We start from the raw sequence: 21956 nt of genomic DNA, 5'->3' as shown, positions 1-21956 counted from the left end.
CATAGAATCATAGTTGGAAGGGACCACGAGGATCATCTAGTCTAAACCCCTGCAATGTGGGAATCCTTTGCCCAACGTGGAGCTCAAACTCACAGCCATGAGATTAAGAGTCTCATGCATGGAAGAGGAGAAACTGGGTGCTTGTTGACACCTCCTTCATTTCCGAGGCCAAGGGGAGGAGAATTTAAGAGAACTAAAGGGAGAGACAGGGCAGAGGTCATGTTTAAGCCTCTGTGCTGGTGCTGGAGTAACCCTATTATTATTATTATTATTATTATGTATTTACTATTATTATTTGAATAGGACATCCCTATTTTAATCAGAGAAATGTTGGGCAAACTTCTGGGGAGCGGTGGTGGTTGTGGGGAGGTTAACTGCTCCCGTCACTTTTGGCCTCCTCCTTCTCTGGTGCAAATTGCCCCCTCCTGTGCCAGGTAGAGAAGTGGGTCTCAGGATGTCAGCAGCACATGAGAGGGCTGTGCAGCGTTCAGTTCTTGCCACAGTTGGCCGATTTCTGTGAGTGAATTTTTCCTCCCTTTTGCTGTTCAAAATGTTGAGCGAGATTTTAAACAATTCCTTGGGAACACGCTGCAAAGCTCTTCCTTGCCCCCGGGGAAGAGGCTTCCCTTAAATAATAATGCAAAAGGAGTGAAACCTGGCAGGCTTGTTCTCAAAACACCGGCTCCCTTAACAGATGTGGAAGCAGTGAACATAATAAATGTTTAAAACAGGAAAAGGCCAAGGTGGACCCTTTGGCACTTCCGCCTAAACAGCACTTCTCCCCCTGCACCCACAAGTGATTTCGCTTACTATTCTGGGGTTTAATGTGAAATGAAATGGGAGAATTGTGGACTGTACCACTTCTGTCTCAGCATTTTGCTGGTGGAGCCTCTCTCTCTCCCTGGCCACTATCACACCACACATTTAAAGCACCATGATGCCACTTTAAACAGCCATGGCTTCGCTCAAGGAATTCTGGGAGATGTAGTTTGTTAAGGGTGCTGAGAGTTGTTAGGAGACCCGTTTCCTCAGAGTTGCAATTCCCAGAATTCCCTGAGAACAGATACTGTCTGATAAATCACTCTGTGAATTGCAGTTCTGTGTGGGGAATAGGGGTCTATAGCTCCCAGAATTCTTCGGGGGAAGCCATGACTGTTTAAAGTGGTATCGTGGTGATTTAAATGCAAGGTACGAAACATGGGCGTAGCCAGGATTTATTTTAGGGGGACAGGCTTTATGTTGGGGGGGGGGCAGAACTGAGTTATCTGTGATGCAGTTGGTCAGTTTTGTTAAGTATTTTTATATGTTTACTTGATTTGGGAGAGGCAGCTGCCCCCCTGCACTCCCCTAGCTATGTCCATGGAATGAAAATGGCCGTGTCATATTTCTTAACGCTTCCCCATGTTAAGAATAAAACAAAACGCTTCCCTGCATATTGTAAGCTAATGCATCAGGGAGAGGTCTATGTCAGACCATCCACATGTCCCTATTTTCTAGAGACAGTCACAGATTTACAGAAGCTGTCCTGGTTTCTGATTTGATCCTGGAGTGTCCCACTTTTCCTTAGGAAGTTCCTATTTTCACCAGAGAAATCTTGGAGGGTATGGATGTAGGCGACCCCTGAGCCAAGGAGATGAATAACTATACAACCTTTAGAAGACATCTGAAAGCAGCCCTGTATAGGGAAGTTTTTTTAATGTTTAACATTTCATTTTGTTTTTATATATGTTGGAAGCCGCCCAGAGTGGCTGGGGCAACACAGTCAGATGGGTGGGGTATTAATAATAATAATAATAATAATAATAATAATAAAAAATAGGATGTCCCTATTTTCATTGGAGAAATGTTGCAGGGTATGCTATATTAAATCTTTCTCTCGAATACATTAGTATATTACATTCAGGCACCACCTTTATTCCTATTTTAATCCTGCAAGAGCATTCAAAAATGCACTTCCCCTTACCTGTTGTCTGAAGTGTGGTAGTCCAATACTGTACCACCTTATCTGGTGTGACATATAGGTGTGCTCTTTGCAGAGGGTAGTAATATGACTGCATTCAGGCAATGTAACACACCACAGTATTATATGGGCCTGGTAAACATCTAATCCCATACTTAGGGGAAATATATTTGCCGTCTCTTCTCCCTTATTTTCTAAAAAAGGTTTAGGAACATAGGAAGCTGCCTTATATTGAGTCTGACAATTGGCCCATGTACGTCATTATTGTCTACACTGACTGACAGCAGCTGTCCAGAGTTTCAGGCAAGGGTCTTTTCCCAGCCCTACCTGCAAGTGCCAGAGCTTGAACCTGGGACCTTCTGCATGCAAAACAGAGGCTCTCCCAGTGAGCTATGGCCCTTCCCCTCCATGACACCTGCTTGCTTGAGATGTTCATGTAGGATCTCCACCCAACTCTTTGGGCGTTTTCTGTGGCTTCTCCAAACAGGTTGCAATGAGAACGAGGCAGACCACCTGGACAGAGACCAGCAGCCTTATCCCCCATCTCAGAAGACCAAGCGCATGCGCACTTCTTTCAAGCACCACCAGCTCCGCACCATGAAGTCCTACTTTGCTATTAACCACAACCCAGATGCCAAGGACCTCAAGCAGCTTGCCCAGAAGACGGGCCTAACTAAGAGAGTTCTGCAGGTAAGAGCCTTTCATTACAAAACGTCCCCCCTCCACTTCAAAATAGCACATCCCTTACTTCCAATGCCTTCCATCGCCCTTGTGCTAGGCTTCATTGAGTTGTGTCCCTCCAAAGATACAGAGGGTTCAGGGCTAAACATGTATAACTTCAGATCCAAATGCACTGAGGGAATGCTCAAGGGAAGCATGATGCTACCCTGCAGGGCCAACACCTCCCAGCGCAGAAGGAGCACCCAGCCCTCAGAAGAGCAGATCTTCTGCTCTCATCAGGGTAGGACCTTCATGTAGCGTCCTTCTTAACCGAAACAAGAACTAGTAGGCTTGTTGAAGGCAAATGAAAGTTACAATCCTTGGGCATCCAGTCAAGCCATTGAGTGCAAACTTTTGTTTCCCCCTGTAGTAATTTTTCATTATGGAAGTTCCCCATTTTTTTTGGTCCGTTAGGGGGCCTCCCTATTAAACAGAATGGAGGGCTGCTATGCATGATCAGCAGCCCCATGTGACACATCTGTTGCTGGATTGTACCATTTTAGAATGTGGGCAGGGGATAGATTTCCGCAGTGTCCTTCCAGAAAAAAATAACTTGTCTCCACATATAGAGCTAGCATGTCAGGGAGGAGGTGCTAGCTTGGTCTTCTCCCTTACATGCCAATTTTCACTCTGCTTGGGGCGCATTCAAACATTTGACTCTGCTACTCCTGAAGCCCATAGTAGTGTAATCCAGCAAGAGATAAATCTCACAGGTTTGCTGATTATGTAGGGGGGGGGAAATCCACCTTTAACCTGACTTTTCCCACAAACTGAGCATTTCTTAGGAATGTTTCCCATTAATCAACTTTGGGTTATTCTTGGGAATATGATAGATCTGAGGTCTGTCTACTGAGTTACTCAGTGAAAATAAATGATCACCATGCAAGAATGATAATTAGACTCATGGCGGCTTTCCCCCATTTGTATAAAATAAATTAATCATACCTTTAAATTGCCCATAGTTTATCGTATGTTGTAAGCCAGCTTCGTAGAAACCATCAACCACCACCACCACCACCACCAATGAATGGAAGATATTTAAATAAAATTAAGCAAAGTATATGCAAAGTAGTGTCTGAGCAAAAGCAGTAACTCACCTGATAGTGAAACAGAATACAAAGAGTGTAAGAAAAGTAGTTCATTATTGGGAGATAGTTTCTTTCTCTTTGCATTTCTTCTTCATGTTTTAAAATGTCTGTGTAAGTTAACCACCCCAAATGCAACTTTTAGGGCTGTGTCCAAAAAAGTTAACCAGTTAGCACAAGGACTTCCGCTTGCACAAAATAAATTCCCTTCCCTGTACCCCACTCCTCTGTTCTGAGGGTTCTTCAGACCCCCCAGAAATAATTTGGGAGAGTTGGGGGGGGGGTAGGAGAGGAGGCAAAGCACCATTGTGCAGGTGGAAGTCCTTGCACTGATGGGACCACTTTGGTGGATAAAACACTGAGGGCTGGATTCAACTAAATAGTTGCATGAATGTGAACCCGCGCAATGAGTTCTAGAGAACCCCCAGAACAGTTTGTGGGGGGTTTGGGGTGGGAGGAGAGGGGAGTTCCATCTGGCAAGTAGGAATGCTTGGGATGACAGGAGAATCACCATAATGTGACACTGAATTCCACCCTAAGAATTGTGTTTGGGGTAGCAAACCCAGATACTGTAGCAGAGATGAGAAAAGAGCTAAGTTACATACCCATCAAAGCAATGATCTTCTAGCATGAATAGTTGAGCAGAACTTCTCAGGTCAGTTTCCAGAAGTGCTTCACTGTATCCTGGAGAAAGACATGGATTAGTAGCTATAGATTTTGGCTTAGCATTCTAAACAGAACAAATCTAAGCCAAAAAATAATGACTCCAATTATGATGTGGATCGGTGGTTTTCCAGCTGTGTCCCAGGGAAGCTGGGACTTCGTAGGAACATATCAGAGGTTCCTTAGGGAGAAGGTCAGTAATGGCAAGCAAGCTTTTCTGAAAGATTGCTTGCCTGCCTCTATCAAACTCTCTCTGCAATGCACAGTTGCAGGAAAGTATTGTGTGTTGGTGTGTTTTGAGGGACATTTTTACGATGTAAAAATGATACAGGCGGCCTGAGCTTTTAGCTAAGCTTAAAAGTGGGTGGATGAGTGGGTGTGGATTATAGATTTCATCAAGGCCCTCCCCCCATGTAGTCTGAGCACTGCCCTCTCAGTTCAGACGAAGCAACGAAGGCGCCACAGCCGCCTCGGTAGTGCTGTGCCTGAAGTGATCATGCCCTAGGATCACCCACAACATACAGGGCCTGAAGGCATTTCCCATAAGACAAGTTGGTATCAAAAGAGTTAACTGATGGGTGGAAAGCCTGGAAGAGAGGATTTGCCAATAATAATTATAAAAGGGCCACCGAAACACCCCTTAAAATGCATTAAGCTGCTACGAAAGAGAGAGAAACGGAGAGATTCCTGCAATGCAGGGGGTTGGACTTAGATGACCCTCGGGGTCCCTTCCAACCCTACAATTCTATGATTTCTATGAAAACCATCAAAATCAAAAGGCAAACATTGGTAAAGAAATCAACTGGGATTGGTTTGCAGGTTTGGTTCCAAAACGCACGAGCCAAATTCAGAAGGAACCTTTTGCGGCAGGAGAATGGGGGTGTTGATAAAGCTGATGGCACGTCGCTTCCGGCCCCGCCCTCAGCAGACAGCGGCGCTCTCACTCCACCCGGCACTGCGACCACTTTAACAGACCTGACCAATCCCACTATCACTGTAGTGTCATCAGTGACCTCTAACTTGGACAGCCACGATTCCGGAAGCCCCTCACAAACTACCTTAACAAACCTTTTCTAACATTTGACTTTTAAAAAAGAGAAATATTCTTACTTTCTTCTTCTTCTTCTTCTTCTTTCTCCATTATTATTATAATTATATTATTAATAATATTATTTGCAAGACTTTTTATTTTTTGAAAGAAAAACAAACCCACAAAATGTTTGGGGAAAACCAGCTTGGTCAGTAGCATCTGCAGCCACTTGGTAAATGAGTTTGCAGTAACAGACTTCTGTTCTACAACTACGTATTCTTTGTCTCTAAATTGTCTTTGGAATTTTTTTTTAAACCACTGCCTAATTAAAGGGAAACTATTGAATCATTCTATTAAGTGCCTCTTAAAATTGTATGTTCCTTATTTCCAGTTTTTTTTTTTTATGGGGGTGGGTGAATGGTTACCATGGAAGTCAGAAAATTGTGTTATTTTAAAAAAAGGCATGGATTGTTATCCTCAAGCTTATTCTTAAAGAACATATAAACATGTCAGAAATTCTTGTCGGTCAAATAAGGTTGAGGTGTTTTGATGCCTGAGAAAGAAAGTCTGGCAGTAAAGGTCAGCAAATTCAGCACCCCCAAATCTGCCACCTGAGGCAGTTGTTCCCTTCTGCCACATAACAGGGCTAGGCCTCCCATTGACATCAGCTGAACATAATTCTATGTAAATGAGGATAGGTCACACCCTCCATTTAAAGCACATGCCTTTCCCCCAGAGAATCCTGGAGACTGTAATTCATTAAAGGTGCTGGGAACTGTAGCTCTGTGAGAGGTAAATTGCAGTTCCCAGGTTTCTTGCTGTGGTGGGGAACCGTGACTGTTACAGTAGTATAAATGTGCTTTCAATGTATGGTATGCACACGGTCCAACTTGCAGCCTTAAAAGCTGCCTCTGAATTGGAGATAGGAAACCTGTGGCCCTCCAGATGTTGTTTGGACTGCAGCTAGGTCTGATGGGAGTTGGAGTTCCAACTCATTTACAAAAGTGCAGACAGGTAGCTCCTGCGATTAAAATAGATGTCAGGAGTATATACCTCTTAACAGTTTGCAAGTCACAATGACATGTGTGACTGCTGAGCTTATGTCAGATATTCTCCTCTTTCCTCTTTGGTCCATGGTGGCTCACTTTTCCAACTCATTTGCCAGTTGTACCAGAGTGGTGGTGTGTGCTGACTTGCCAGCCTGGCAGGCAGCTGACTGATGGTGCTGTCCAAAGAGAGCCCCCAAAGGCGGAAGGGGAAAGTAGCTACTGCATAGGATGTGAACTGGGGTGCAGACAGATGACTAGGTACTAGAGAGTCAATACTCAGAGAGTTCTTTCACCCTGAGGTCATCTCCATATTACTTGGAATAATGATTCCTTCCACCCCGCCTCAGGTATAGGGGTATGGTAAGAGATCTGCGTCTGCCTTTCCCCTCAACCATGGGGATATCAAGAATCTTGGAGGTAGGGCTGATTTGCAAGTAAAAATGGGTCTCAGCCCTTCAAATACCACCATCTGCACCTTGACTTGTAGATGGTCTGGTGCTTTTAATATCCTGAGGTCAGTATGATCTCACTCTGGCCTAGTCTTCTGTGGCCAGTCAGTTTTTTTTAGTATAAAACACTGTGGCCATTTTCAATCAACACCAGTATATCACCACTGAAAGATTGTATGGGAACAACTTTAGGTTTTAGGTTCCTAATCTTCATTTTGTAGCAGAGGCAACTTAAGTGATGCCCTCCAGAGATTAATGGGACAACATCAGACACCATCAGTTGATGGGAGTTGGGGTCCAAAAGCATCTATAGGTCACCAATGCTGGCTATTATTTTATGATCAGGACATTTAAATTTTGTTCCTTTTTATTTTCTATGCAGACAAAACCCTTGTAAGATTTTTGTTAATGCATAACAGTAGGGTTTTTTTTGTTGTTTTTTTGTTTAATTGAAGTTTGCACAGTTATTATCAGGCCTAATGTAGGTGAGTTAGGAAATCAGATGGGGAAAGTGTGTCCTGGGTAGGGTGGAGTATAACTCCAAGAAACTACAAAATCAAGTCTTCACATATTAGCAGTCACTGGTGGGAAGTCCTACAGACTTTCTTAGATGGATGGTTGGGTCCAGCTCAGGTCACTAGCTAGTGACTTGAAGGCCAGATCCAACTTCCTTCTACCACATTTTCATCAAGAATTTGTAGAAAGTTTCCCCAGAGTTTCCCTAGAAGGAAGTGACAATTTGTTTTCAGAAGTTGTGTCTGTGTGAGAAAGACTCCACAGTTCAATTATACAACTCTTTGGTATGTTTAGAACCCCAGCTGAGTTTACGCACTCCATAGCTGTGAAGTTCCTACTGCTTAGACAGCACCAACTTGACTTTCTTCTAACATACCCATTTTAGATGCAACCCCCCTGATTCTATGCACATTTGGGAATAATCCTAATTCAGATGAGTGGGTTTTACTTCGGAGCCACATGAGCAAACTCCTAGGGGGCAGTGTGTGTGTGTCTTCGCCCCCCCTAAAATATTTGAGGGGGCCACGCCCCCCAATTGATGGGCCATTCAAATGGTGTGTGTGCACTGTGGCATGTGATCAATTATTCTGGGCGGGGCTAACCTCCCCCTCCTCCCCAATATTTTATTCAAGTTGGCACCCCTGTTCGGAGCAAACAAATATCCAATCAATATTTCATTTATTTAGAATGGAACAAGTATTTGGCGCACTCCACACAAAACTAAACACTTTGGGTCCCATTGATTTCAGCAAGAGAGTTAAATCTGTCTCCCTTAGAACTACTAGAAGTCTTCATTAGGTTTAGCTTTGGCTGGATCACTCCTAAAGTGTTTAAAATTGGAGGGCCAGTGAATAGAGCTTGCATCATCTGGGTAGTTTGAGGACAATATTTCTTCATAGCAAGCCTGGGTATTATAAAAAGGGCTATAGTCCTCTATATGCTTGCTTTGGGCTAGTTCCATTGAAATGAATTAGATTGCTCTGGGTTAAGAGGCTTGGGGATGGCGGCTAAACAATTGAAGATTGAAACGTTTCTGAGCTGGGGTTTTTCTCCTGCTGCTGAAATCCAGCATACATGAAACACTTTAAAGTCCTAATGGGACTGGGTGGAACATACCTGAGATCAGGGAGGAGGTGCTGTTGGTTTTTCTTTTACAAAATCACAAACACAATTCTGGCTCGAGTGTTCCTACCCACTATTAAGGTAACAGATGGAAATAAGCAAAATATAATTTCTTAAGACGTTTAAAAGCTGATTCCAGTATCTTGTATTCATTGCTGTTTTGAGCATCCTTCTGATTTTTTTCCCATGAGATGGTGTCTGTCTGCCACGTTAATGTATTAACTTCAAAAGGCACAAACCAGCAAATGTAAGACTGCAGCTGTATGCTTGCCTAGAAGTCAGCCCACTTGAACTTAGTGGAGCTTACTTCCAAGTAAACATGCACCAGACCTGGTTAAACAAGGCCCATTAAAATCAACAGAACTTCTGCTAGCTGTTACCAAGTTCTGTTCTGTGGCTTCTAAAGGAGCGAGAATCAAGGCAAACTTTTGCTAAACGATGCCCTCTACAAATCGTCAGTTCATATCTCTATCTATGCGTGTGTATACTTGTATTTATATAATAAACACACTACCATGTACATTGATAGACACACTGGCTACATATCCAAGCATGGTGAACCCATTTAAATTAAAGGGCTCTGTGCTAAATCTAGCGTTTCCCCTTAAAAAATAATGTAGAAGAAGAGAAAATGCATTGGGGTGGTGGGAACCCCTAGGGATTTAAAGCTGGCAATCATTGAAGCTGCCAAACTCAGAAGCCTTGTGGATGCATTGCTAATTGGAAATACCTTTCCTAGTTTACATTTGCAAGTGTTTGTTTTTATTTTATTTTTTTAATTTAAGCTAAAAGTCTGAATGGTCTGGGCAGTGGTGAATGTTCATTTGTATCCTTTATTCCAGTAACCCCCTAATTAGACACGGGAGACACTCCAGAACCAAACCAAAATCCGCCAAGAAGATATTGCTTTGGGTGGATTGTTAAGATTAACTTTTGCACAAGTACTTTGGATTTTACCCCTTCCTCCTCCTCCTCCTCCGAACCTCCCTTCAGTAGAAACTCCTTTTTCATTTTAAATTTTATTTTTTGGTATTAAAAAAAAGGAATTCTTTTTGTTGTTTTCTACTAATGCGTGGATACATACTGACACTTCACTGCCCACATTAAAGTGCATTATTGTAACTTTTGCTCAGGGTTTTTAGAAAATTAGCACAGAAAAGTAGCTTATTTTTTAAAAAAAACAATGGAAGAGATGTTAACACTGTAACAGAGGAAAATGTGTCTTTGTCGTTATATATTTAGCAAGTGTGGTCATCATCTTCTAGAACGCTTAAGGCTTGCTGACCTGAAGCGTGTTTAGATGGAAGTAAGTTCAAATGACTTGAGTGGAATTTACTTCCAAGTTGATACATTTAGGATTGAGGTGCCAACCTTGGACGTTTCCTGTTTCTCTTACCTTATGGGCATTTACCACTAACCAGACCAAACAACCTTGGAGAGGCTGAGATCTTTATTAATACACTTTTACAGGTACAAAAAAAAAAATATTGATACTTATAAATTTTGTTCTTTGACAGAACAACTATATGGTACTATAGATCTACTTTATTAAGTAGACTAATTATAACTCAGTTCTACAATGTGCCTTATGCGATAACTTGGGAGTAAGCTTGTGGGGGAAAAAATCAGGATATATATGTGTTGTTTGTTAAATTAACTGTTTTAAGCCCTTTTGACACCTCACTAGTTTTGTACTGTTTTACCTCTTATTTCTGAAACTCTTTTTATGGTGTATATCCTGGTAGAGGGGACAAACATGTCATAGAAAGCAGTTGTGCACTCTTTCGGATATAGTTGATAAATTCAATAATCTTATATATTGAGCTTCGTGTTTCTAGTACAGTTAAGTGGTCTAGCAAAATTGTCCATGTTTCTTTGTTTTATTGAGAAATGCATTGTATAGAAACTATTTCCCCTAAATATTTATGGACCAAACAATTGTGATATATCCTATTAAATTTGTGTGAATAAACCATTTTGAATTGAAGGAGTTTTATTTACCATCAATTTTTGTCTTCATCTTTTTTTTTTAATGGAGTCTTACCCATGGCAGTGTGTTGTGTTGCTTTTACTGTATGTGTGAGTGTGTGATGGTGGACACAGTAATCTTAGTGCTATATTAAAACAGGATTTATTTTTAAGTTTTTGCTTCCTAGTACATATCCATGATGAAATTTCAGAGGCTTTATTTTTTATTTAAAAAAGAAAAGTAATGCCCCACTGATTTGATATTATAACCCTGTCTTAGGCTGCAATGCTAAACACAATGGCTTTGATGCAATGAACATTAGTTGTGCTTAAATCCAATTGAAATGAATTGGATAAAGTAGTTGCAACTAGCCTATGTCAAGTCCCATTGAAAGCAAATGCAACTAACTTCAAGTGGATTGGGTCAGTTGCTTGGAAGTTTATGTTTCATTGAAAATCAGTGGGACCTACTTCTAAGCTATTGTGGGGTACAATCCAAAATGTTAGTGAAAATGAAGCATTATTGAAATCAATGGATGCCATTGCATTTAGTGGGACTTAGGCTGCGTTCCTATACCCACTTACTTGGCAGTAAGCCCCACTAAACTCAGTGGGGCTTACTTTTGAGTTAATGTGTATAGGATTATGTTGTAAATCACAAGCAACTCGTACTGGATTGTGGCCTTTTGTGTTTAGGGTCAGGTTGACCATGTTCTTTTAAAAGTAAAATATATATATAAACCAAACCCCCAACCCCAGGCACTTTAGAAGCGGAAGTAATTGCATGAAAAATATAACAAATAATGATGATGAAATGCATCACAATTTAGTTGCTAGGTATATTGAGCACAATCTAAAAGTACAGACCCCTAAAAGCCAGGTTGCTCTGTAGTTTAATAAATTGTCACTATGATTTCTTTCAGGGAGAACAAATCTTGGGGCATTACAGCCAAACATCCCGACGTTTGAAAATTCCCTAAAGTATTAAAAGAAGGGGAAAGTTTGATCGGATATCCACTGCAGTGAAGACAAAGACAATATTAGGTTATGATAAACCATACATTTAAAATTTATTGAGCCAAAAATAATTTTTTTAAAAATAGACTCAATGTCATTTCCTGAATGTTAACACAACATATGTTATTTGACGGTGTCTAACTAAAAACCTGAAGGCTGTGTATGGCATCAGAGCAACCTGGCAGTACCACCCAGTCCAATATGAGAAGATTCTTCCTTTCTTAAAAAACAAACAAACACAATATTTAAAAGAACTCACAATTGTCAAGCAAAAATACCTGTAAAATAAAATCCAAAAATTGAAATTCATTCATCTTGCTTGCCAATGTGTATTAGTCATATATGTTCAATGACATTTTGTAAATTCAGAGAAGAAAATTCTCACCAATTCAAGACAATAGGGATCAAGATTAGTATTCTGTTTTCTGACTTAAAAATAAATAAAATTAAAGCAATCTGCATGCACTTTTTCATCTGTCACCTAGAGTGTACTTTTTCTGTATGATGCATTTCGCTTTGATGTTTCTTGTACAGTAGTTTCATTAATAAATATTTTACTTGATGCAAACCTAGTTAACACAGACATAACTGTTGGAATTAATTTAATTTAACAAAAATGGTGCAACAGTACATTTCCCTCCCACCAAAACAAAGGGTGTGGGAACCATTTTAGATAGCAAACGAAGGACGTTGCACAATGTAAAATGACTTCCTTGGAATTTTTTCCTGCTTTTCATTTTCTTCTCCCATTTTCTTCTTCACAACTGACAATATCCATCATGAATTATGGGCATGATCCAGCCAACTTTCAGCTTGCATTTCTGCCATTGAAATCTATGGGACTGTAGAATGATTAATTTGGCTGGATTGTTCTCCAATGGCTTAAAAAAAACATTTGATATAGTGGTGTAATTCTTTCTCCCAAATTTTGGAGCCAGCGAGATTTTCTAGCAGCCAGAGAGAGTTGTGGATGAGGAATACACCCTTGTTCCTTGCCAGTATTTAAGGTGGCAATGGCTAATGGATTTTTACCCTCCTGCTACATTATTTTATCCATCATTTTAGGAAGGCTAACATAATACAGCATATAACACCATTAAAGGTGTTAACCTAACGATCCCTAATAAGTTTACATGTTCACTATGCAATGAGGAAATTCACTTCACAATTTTTAAAATAATAATAATAGAAGACTTGATCTGTGCGCCATCCAACCCATAGCTGAATTTCAGCTATGAAGGTTAAAATGCTATTACTACTTCAGAAACGAAGGCCTTGAAATTGTTCAAAGGCAACCTCTCTTGCAAAAGATTTTTGGATAACTATATTCCTCTTAAGCTGTACATCCAAAGCATATGTTAATTTGTTTAACAGGCTTGCCAAAAAAGAAGAAGGAAAAAATAATCCCTTTTCATTCAAATGAAATTTTATTATATACAAATGAACCCTATGTAAACAATGTAACTTTTATGAATATGAACTGACATTAAAATATTTCGCTTATGTGTGTATGCTCAGCATTTTGAATGTTTTCCTAAGCTGCTTTGGTTTTCTGAAAGCCGGGGGGAAATTAAGAAAGAAAACTACGCCATTCCGAACAACATAATACCAAATTTACAAAGAAATTACTTCAGTAATGTTCTGAACACCAGAAATAAGGTTGTGGCTTTTATAATAACAGTTCTCAGTTACCAGTGAACACTGTGGACCAACTTTAAAAAAATGCTTTCTGTTGAAAATGTGACTACTGTACTGTGATCTCAATCCAGATTAGTAGGGTGAAAAACATAGGTATATCACACAATGTTTGGATTATTTTAGGCTGCAGTCCTATACTCACATTTCCCAGGAGTGAGTGATCCACTGAATTTTTGAGAAGGCGTACATGGGACTGCCCTTTAAAAAAGAAACTCTGGATGTTATCTTGAGTGAATACAGATTGTAAGCTCCTTTGGGGCAGGGACCTTCCTTATATTAATGTGTACGATTATATGAACAATCCTGCACCAATTGTGCGCTTTCACACACCCCACATAATGGAGAAGAAAGCCTGGCCGCACTTGTGTTTCCTACATATTCAAAAGAATCGAGCGAGATGTGAAATTCAGAGGCAGGAAGGGAGCACCATCCTTTAAAGACCTTTAATCTTTCAAAGCAAAATGCAAGGGGAATGCCACAAAGGGAATGAGGAACTTTAAATTTCTGTCCACCTTGACTCCACACACCCCTTTTTTAAAAAGCTACACAAATACTCCCATGGTTTCCTCAAAGCAGTGGAGCTTGTGAGGGGATTTCTTGTTGAGAAAATCAATGGTGTTTAAACCTACCTGGCTTTTAAAAACATAATCCGTCAGTGTCCGCCTTCCCCACAACACGTAGTCGGAGTTGAAGGGTATACTCTCAATTCACGGATAGGCTATGTGGGGTGAGGCCTACTAGGTTGGTTTGGGGTCGATTCCAGGTCTGAGGGGGACTTAGGCCAACTGAATCCTGGTAGACCTCTTCCTTGGTCTGTGAGACCCTTCAGACTTATCTGGTAGCATCCCAAGGTCTCTGAGTATTGTCAACAGCTGAATTTCCCACAATGCCCCAGAGCAAAGCTATGCCAGCTGCATTGTGGGAAACAGACTTGGCAGCTTGGCCCAGCAAGCCAATGCTGCTCTGAATGCTGGGTTGGATTATTATTATTATTTTAAAAATGGGGCTCCAGGGGGGTCCACTCAGCAGTGGGCCCTGACGGCTGCCCAAAGCTGCCAGGATACGTCCCAGAATCCTTTGCAAAACACGAGGAATCTGCTGTAGCTCAGCACACGGGTGGTCATGGCAAAAGTTCCTTCGGAAACGAGACACCTGAAAACGCCCGCCCTAAAGGATGGAAGCAAACTCACGAAATGTGGATGGAAACAGAACGCATCGCAATCTCCCTCCCTGACCTTTCTGCACACTTGACACTCATAGCGTCGCGTGTCACAAAACGCCACAGTAGCAGGAGGCTCAAACAGCAGTTTGAGGGCTGAGAAGATGTGATATCTCTGAAATAGAAGCTATTTTTTTAAGGAAAGTTAGCTCGGTTGCTGGCTCTAGACTTGCAAGGAGCAGAGTTCTGCTTGTGCTGGAGGAAGGGAGCAGCTTTGGGGGTTTATTTTATTTCTTTTTCTTTTGGGGGGGGTCTGTTCCTCCACCGCCCTGTGGCCTCACAACAGCTGCTTCAAAGGGCTGGGGGACCCTCTCTGGCACAGTGGGGGGCAGTGGCTCTGTGGCCTGCAGGGGGAATCTGAAAAAAATGGGCTCCCCTCTTCTTCCAGTGGGGAGCTTCGGCTAGATTCCTCTAGAAAAAGAAGGAGCCCTTCCATTTGCCAAGTGGCAAGTCTGGAGCTAAGTGACGATTACATCAATTCAAAATGACCACCTGGGTCACTGAACACGCCATACCATTTGTATTATTACTTAGTGTATCACCTAAAATGATGGAGGGCGGCATGGAAATTTTAACAACAACATCCAACTAGTTTCCCTCTCATTTCTGTTTTCCACCTGTCAAGGAATCTGTCTTTCATCTCAGGATGGAGACAAATACCAGCTGGAATATATATATATATATATATATATATATATATATATATTAGTGGCACTTTAATTTTCAGTTCCTTCTCTAATAATCCCTGGCATGGAATTTGCCTTTTTCATGGCCCGGCATAAGCTGGGTTGACATCTTATGAGTATGTATGTGATATTAAACCTTTTTTTTTTTTTGCTCCAACAAGTGTCACTTTATACTGGTTTACATTGGATTTGCCATTTCCCCACTCATTCTCTCATTATGGTTGGCCTGAGAAAGGTATTGCTCTACCTTTTAGAATGTTTCTTACTGGCCAGAATACCTACCTTTGCTTTTTGTTCTCCTTTTACTCATGCTGATTCCTGGTGTGTAAACCTCTATTGAGTTGAGTAGAACTAATTGGGAATTCTATATACTAATTTGGAAGAATTTGAAATCTACCCTGTTGCATTAAGGCCTGCCTAAATGTTATGCCCGAAAGCAGGCTTGCAGAGATCATGCAGTACAGTAGCTATGAAAATCTCAGTCCAAACATAAATTCACCAGGTAGCACTCATTCCCCATTTGTAAGCAGAAATTAAAACTACCACTGCTGCCTATTGTAGAAAGGTGCTTCCTGAACCAAAAACCTAACTCCTGAGGCCTCCTGCTCTCTCTCACACACAGAGTTTTACAGAATCTGTTTTCTGCAGTGTGCTCATGATACAGTTAAATCACATGATTTCCTGGGAACAGTAGTTTCTTAAAGGTGCTGGGAATTGTTGCTCTGAAAGAGGTAAACGACAGTGCCCAGAATTCTTTTGGGAGGGGAAGTCATGTGTTTTAAATACATGGTGTGTGTCCTATCATATGCTAGCACTGTCCCTAATTCACATGGGGAATCTGCGCTTTCTGGTATCTGGAATCTGTGCTCCAGTATTGACCCTCCTTTGTTTTCTAAGAAGTTGAGGGTGAGTTTCAAAAATATTGAGATGCACTACAGTTCTACAGGCGTCTTTCCACCCCCATTCTAGTGTGCATGCATTAGATAAGGATCTCACAATCAAATACACACGCATACACGCAGAAATGCCAGTTTATGGATTACCTTTCACCCAGCCGCAGATTCCTGTCCCAGGTACTGAAGGTTGCTGAATGTGTTTGAAATGAAGCTGTTCTGTAACCACCAGATGAATTGTGAGTGTAAGCTGGCTGGTCTTTTTACTTGCACATCTGCTTTGGGAGTCTGCGCAGGGCAGGCTTTTGCTCAGTAAGTTAATACCGGCAGAGAAGAGGTGGTCTTCACGACAGAGAGCGGAGGAGGATTGCTCAGGCAGCTATCAGTGGAATGCTGAAAACTCAAGATAAGGAACAGTGGAGTATTTCTGCTAAATGAAATTTTGGAGGATTTGCAGCACACTCGCGTTTATGGAAAAGGTAAGATTTGAAGAAGCAAAGACAATGAAGGGATTTTCTGAAATAAGACATATTATGAAAGGCTGAAAGGGAATAATCTTTCATCATCATCATTGTCGATTTATTAACAGCCTTCTAAACACCTGTTTCAATGTACACTAAAGATAATTGAAAACAGTTAAAACACAAAAACAGCCAAGGCAAAACCATACAAAACAGGCCCTCGTGGAAAATACCCATTTATCCAGCTTGGAAAACCTGACAGGAAAAAATGCCTTCAGTTGTTTTCATAAAATGCAGCTAGTGGGCACCTGCTGACAGGAGTGCTATTCCATAGATCAGGGGCAGCCACAGTGAAGGCCCTGCTCTGAGTTACTGCAAGGTGGGTTTCTGAGATCTTTGAAACCTGCAGGCGATACTCTCCCACAGACTGCAGCTATCTACTGGATGTGTAAGAGATAAGGTAGTCTCTCACTTAACCTAGTCCAGAGCTGTATAGAGAGCCTTATATGTTAGTATCGACACCCTGAACTTAGCCCGGTAGCAGATTCGCAGCCAGTGCAAATCCTGAAAACAGAGTGTTTGCACACAGAGCACATTGCAGGAACACAACTTGTGAGGTTTCTAATCTATGGGCAACCGGGGTCAAACAATCCCAAGCCAGGAATGGTGGTAGTTGTCTGTTCTCACAGAATTCTGCATCTCCAGTGAAAGAGTTGGATCCAGGAACATGCCTGGATATACAGTTTCCAAAAAAGAGAGAGGAAGAAATCAATAGGGCTCAGGAGGTTGAAGTAATATGTGAAAATTATACGATGACAGCTGTTATGTTGGCTATGATGGGATGCATCCTAACTGTAAGAAGAAGTTAGACAGTGGAATACATACCCTCCACCATTTCTCTGATGAAAATAGGGAAGTCCTGTTCCATAACAACAACAACAACAACAGCCCCAGCCACTCTAGGCTGCTTCCAACATATATAAAAACATAATAAAACATAAAAAAACTTCCCTAAACAGAGCTGCCTTCAGATGTCTTCTAAAGGTTGTATAGTTACTTACCGTATCTCCTTGGCTCGGAGGTCGCATGACTCCATACCCTCCAAGATTTCTCTGATGAAAATAGAGACATCCTAAGGAAAAGTGGGACATTCCTGGATCAAACCAGAAACCAGGATGGCTTTTGTAAATCCAGGACTGTCCCTGGAAAATAGGGACACTGGAGGGTCTGTGGAATATGGTAGGCAGGTAAGTTTTAGCTTTGCACCTTCAATAATCCGAAGAAAATGAAGTGCAAATAAGCAAGTTTGCCCTGTGTTCATGGTTCTCTGTATTGGTTCTCTGCATTGAGACTGGGCTGAAGTTAACATCCGCAGCAGGTGGAGATGCATGGGCCCCAAAATAAGAGCTTACAAAGAACCTTGCTGGATCTGGCTAAAGATCCAGAATTCTGTTCTCACAGTGACCTGCAAGCAGGAGAGGAGTGCAACCCTGTGTGAGGATGCTCAGTGCTTTGCACTGTAGCACAAAACCAGGAAACACATACAGGTAGTTTCTAGGCATTCTCCCCTCATGCCGCTACAATTGTCTGAGGAAGAAAAGTGAGGACACGTTCACTAGCCCTGCCCCTCAGTTGGAGGCTCATTGGCCATGAGCGCCCTCTGGCTTGGGTGGAAGACCTAGGAGAAAGGTCTGGCCAGGAGGGAGCCAGCTCTCATAAATAGGCTCCCTGTGGGATTTAGGATCGTGATTGTACTAGGGTTGCAATATGTCCGGAATTTCTTGTGTTCTGAATTTTACTTCTAGAAATATGGCAACCCTAGATTGCACAAACTCACAACTTTTCATGTTTAAAGCTACCATATCAACTCGGTCGTGAATGTGGGTTTTCCCCCCAAACAACATGCCCAGATATATATGCACATATATATATTAAAATTCATTGTTATTTCATTAGAATTGACTGGGTAACATCTTCTACATATGTAATTTATGTTTCAAAAAAGAGGTGGATTTTTAAAAAAATCAAAAACCTTCACTTTCTATTCATACACGTGGAGCAAGACAGGTAAAAAAGGGGGGGAGGGTTTACTAATTTGCAATAAATAAGTTTTTTTCTGGACCACAGTCAGTAAATAATGATAATCTGAAAACAACAATTATAATTATCAACATGATTTCCTAAGAACTCAGTGAATAACTTATTTACATTATGAACATATAGTGGATTTACAGCAGTTTAAATGCGTTATTTCCCCACCAAAGAATTTGTGCTGAGAAATCTTTGCCACTGTTCCCAAACAAGCCATTGTTTTCATACAGGAAGTCTAAGGATTCCCTGGAGTCAAGGGATGAACTAGTACATGGGTCACCAACCTATAGCCCAGGGGACTTGTTTATTGGGCCCATGGCGACCCCCGCCACCTGCTCTTACCGGTGCGGCATGGGGACCCACTTCCAGGTTGGAGGAGCACCGGAAATAGCTTGTGTGCATGCGCACAGGCCTCCTCCTACCCGGATGTGCACCAGAAATAGCATGTGTGTGTGCGTACAGGGGCGCGGTCCCCTGTCCGCCGCACAATCGTCGCTGGAGACACCTGCCCAAGGCAAGGAAAGCTTGGAGACCCCTGAACTAGTATTATGAACTTAGCTTAGGCCACCCAGCCTACAGGCAGAAAATGGAATAGCACAGTCCAAAATTGGCCAATATGATTGGTTAGCAATGTTGAAGCCTCTAGCTTGGTCAGACATGATATACAGGAGTCTAGCCTTGTGTCCTTGCCTGGTTCCACATGCTGCACTTCAGCAAGCATCCAGCCCTTAACTCTCCCTGCACCCATCAGTATTTTTGCTCCCATAGCCTACCAAATCATTGACTTCCAGTACAGACACCCACAGCCCCAGCCTGATTTTGACAAGCGGGACATGCTGGCACATCCAAAATGGCAAAATTGTGAGTAAGATGTCCTCCCTCCGAACCGCTGAGCTCGCATCGTTCACGAACGTTAAAACTGACTTCGGAAATCTTCCAGCTCCACATACAGAGCAGGAATCGTATGATTGCTATTTCCTGGTACAGCTCCCGTGCCAGATAACTTACTCAGCTATAGAGCATTGATGAGCAATTATAGGCTTTTCGCTTGACGCAGCCTTCTCCAAACACATAACCTTATATACATATTTCCCAGGCTTGCCATCAGATACTCAGAACACACTCATTCTAATTGAAGTCATTCAAACGGAAATAAAACCTCCATACACAGTGTAATAGAAGTTGTAATTTTAACGTTAGACATTTCCTTTTTGCTTTACAGGAAAGCAGTGCTAAAAAGCTTAGATGTTTTGAACAAAAACACTTGCATTTGTATAGGGTTACATTTCTTTCTTTTTTTCTTTTTTACAACAGAATAGAAAGTATGCATGCCGGAAATATTTGTCTGCTGCTTTTTCTTTATTTCATGTCTGATGCACCACACCTATCGCGGGCCCTTGAACTCATTCTTACATTGGCAAGGGAGCATTTGTCAGCACTGGTTAAAATGACCACTCAACTCTTGAAAAAGCAGAGTTAAGGTGCATTCAGGAGGACAGTCTTTCCCGAATTACTCCATATGCCCATTTTTTGGCAGTGCTGCTTTGCTTATTTGCCAGCCATTCTTGTGCCTTCCTGCGAAGTTGGAAGGCGAAGTTGGACTTTGAGTTATGGGCAGGGAAGGGGGACTTTATTTGCTTTGTGTTTTAATGCAAACATATGTAATCCACCCTTCCCAAATCAATACAGGAACCAAAACATAGCTATCCTTCTTTAGTGAGTTCAGGCTGGGCTGCACTGGCACACATGACTGCATCCTTCAGCATACTCCTCAAGTGTCCTGATTTTCCCAGGACATCCCAGACTTACAGAAGCCATCCTGGCTTCTGATTGGATCCCAAGCTGGTGCTTGCAGGGACTTATACGAGACCAGCTGACTTGTACGAGAGCATGGCACCAAAAGACGCGTCTATGATGTATCCCAGATGAACAAGTCACAGAGAAAGATGAAACGAACACAGGGCTGCTATCAGATTTGGGGATTACTCCCTCTTGGGTGTCAGACTTGGGTAAAATTCAACATCGAACCCAATGTGACTTCCAGGAAGCCACCAGGTAAGTCCAGTTGCTGTAGTGACAGGAAGGAACAGAGCAAAGCAGTGCTGAAGTTACAGGACAAAGGGTAGGGGAGACCTTCCTGCCATCCACAACAATCACATGCCCGTTCTCCTCTGGTTGTTTGGTGGTGCCAACTAAACACCCCCTCCCCTATTCTTTTCTTGTTTGTTTCAGCTGGACAATTTTAGGAAGGAAAACCCTCAAGTGTCTTTCTCATTAACAGTCAAGATTCTAAAAGATATAGACAGAAGGGATTGGCAACAGAGAGACAGCACACGATCACCTCCAATATTTCCTTACGTATTTGCAGACACAGCTAGCTCAATGCAGTCTCTGGAAGCTGAGGCTTGGGTACTGTGCTCCACGATGGGAGGGCACTATTTGCTGCTTCACCTCAGGTAAGAAAACAACATGCGGCTACTCCTGCTTCCCAAGCCGTTTTAGCCAGACCATGGCTCTCTCATAGCCTTCTAAACATTGCACCTCAGGGAGTCATCACAAAAAAATGGGGCAGTTCACACCCCTTGTCCTCTTTTAATTCAAGCACAGGAGCTCAGGGTTCCTAGACATTGAATATATATTCCTGGGGAAACTCAGGCCTGGGAGGCTATATGTGTCCTTGCAGCCCTCTCTCTGGCTCTTGAAAGTCCTCCCAGGCCACTCCCCCTCTCTCCAGGCCACTCCCCCACACACCCTAGGCAACACCCTCTTTGATTATTTTTGCCTTGAACTCTGATAACGCCTGCACAGAGGATAGAGAGGGGTGTGTGTGAGAGAGTCTGTGTAGAAATTCGCCCACTTTTGCTTCTGCCCACCACAGGCATGTGGCCCTCAGAAGGTTGCCTAGAAAGAGAATATGGCCCTTGAGTTGGCAAAGTCTGTAGGAGGAGGATGGTGCATCTTGCAATGCCAAAGTGCTGGGTTCAAGAAGGAAAAACAAGCATGACCACAGACCAATTTCTTTAGATCAGGAACTTTGCGATCACTATATCAAACACAGCAGTTTAAGGGTCTTCTCCTTCAGCATAACAGCTTTGAATGAAACTTTCACACAATCAAGCTTAAAGAGAAACAGAGCAGTCCTCTTTGGGTGCGTCACCTGACCATGCATAGGTGTGCGTCACCTGACCATGCAGGAGGCCAAGGGTTTGCATCTGAGGACTTCCGACAACATTCCTGTGTGTAGCAGCCCTCCTCTCATGACCCTGAAGGCTGGAAGTGAGTGGTGGAGCCAGCATACCCAAGGACACCGAAGTGTGGTTGGTGTGGAT

General features: G+C 42.2%; 1 protein-coding gene and 2 long non-coding RNA genes across 6 annotated transcripts in view; 1 reads left to right on the top strand and 2 right to left on the bottom strand.

Annotated features, from left to right (window-relative positions):
* Window positions 1-12605, top strand: part of LHX9 (LIM homeobox 9) — a 37955-nt gene extending 25350 nt beyond the window's left edge. For 2 of the 3 annotated variants that reach the window (XM_081010788.1, XM_081010787.1), the window contains exons 4-5: window positions 2448-2650; window positions 5248-11479. In XM_081010788.1, coding sequence (XP_080866914.1) covers window positions 2448-2650; window positions 5248-5505 — 461 coding nt within the window. In that variant the 3' untranslated portion in view covers window positions 5506-11479. The other variant, XM_081010789.1, reaches the window with a different exon arrangement.
* LOC308479833 overlaps window positions 1-15047 on the bottom strand; it is a 48941-nt gene extending 33894 nt beyond the window's left edge. Inside the window, exons 1-2 of one of the 2 annotated variants that reach the window (XR_013987836.1) lie at window positions 13907-15047; window positions 4371-4449 (exon numbers count right to left, since the gene is read on the bottom strand). This is a non-coding gene — a long non-coding RNA (uncharacterized lncRNA). The remainder of the gene's footprint in view (window positions 1-4370; window positions 4450-13906) is intronic. The other variant, XR_013987837.1, reaches the window with a different exon arrangement.
* A 1585-nt stretch (window positions 15048-16632) lies between these two features.
* Window positions 16633-21956, bottom strand: part of LOC308479831 — a 54729-nt gene continuing 49405 nt past the window's right edge. The window contains exon 5 of the long non-coding RNA XR_013987828.1: window positions 16633-17267. This is a non-coding gene — a long non-coding RNA (uncharacterized lncRNA). The remainder of the gene's footprint in view (window positions 17268-21956) is intronic.

The sequence above is a fragment of the Podarcis pityusensis genome, assembly GCF_964106645.2.
Source record: "Podarcis pityusensis genome assembly, chromosome: 6".
In the NCBI taxonomy this organism is placed as follows: domain Eukaryota; kingdom Metazoa; phylum Chordata; class Lepidosauria; order Squamata; family Lacertidae; genus Podarcis; species Podarcis pityusensis.
This window is presented reverse-complemented; position numbering and strand designations above follow the sequence as displayed.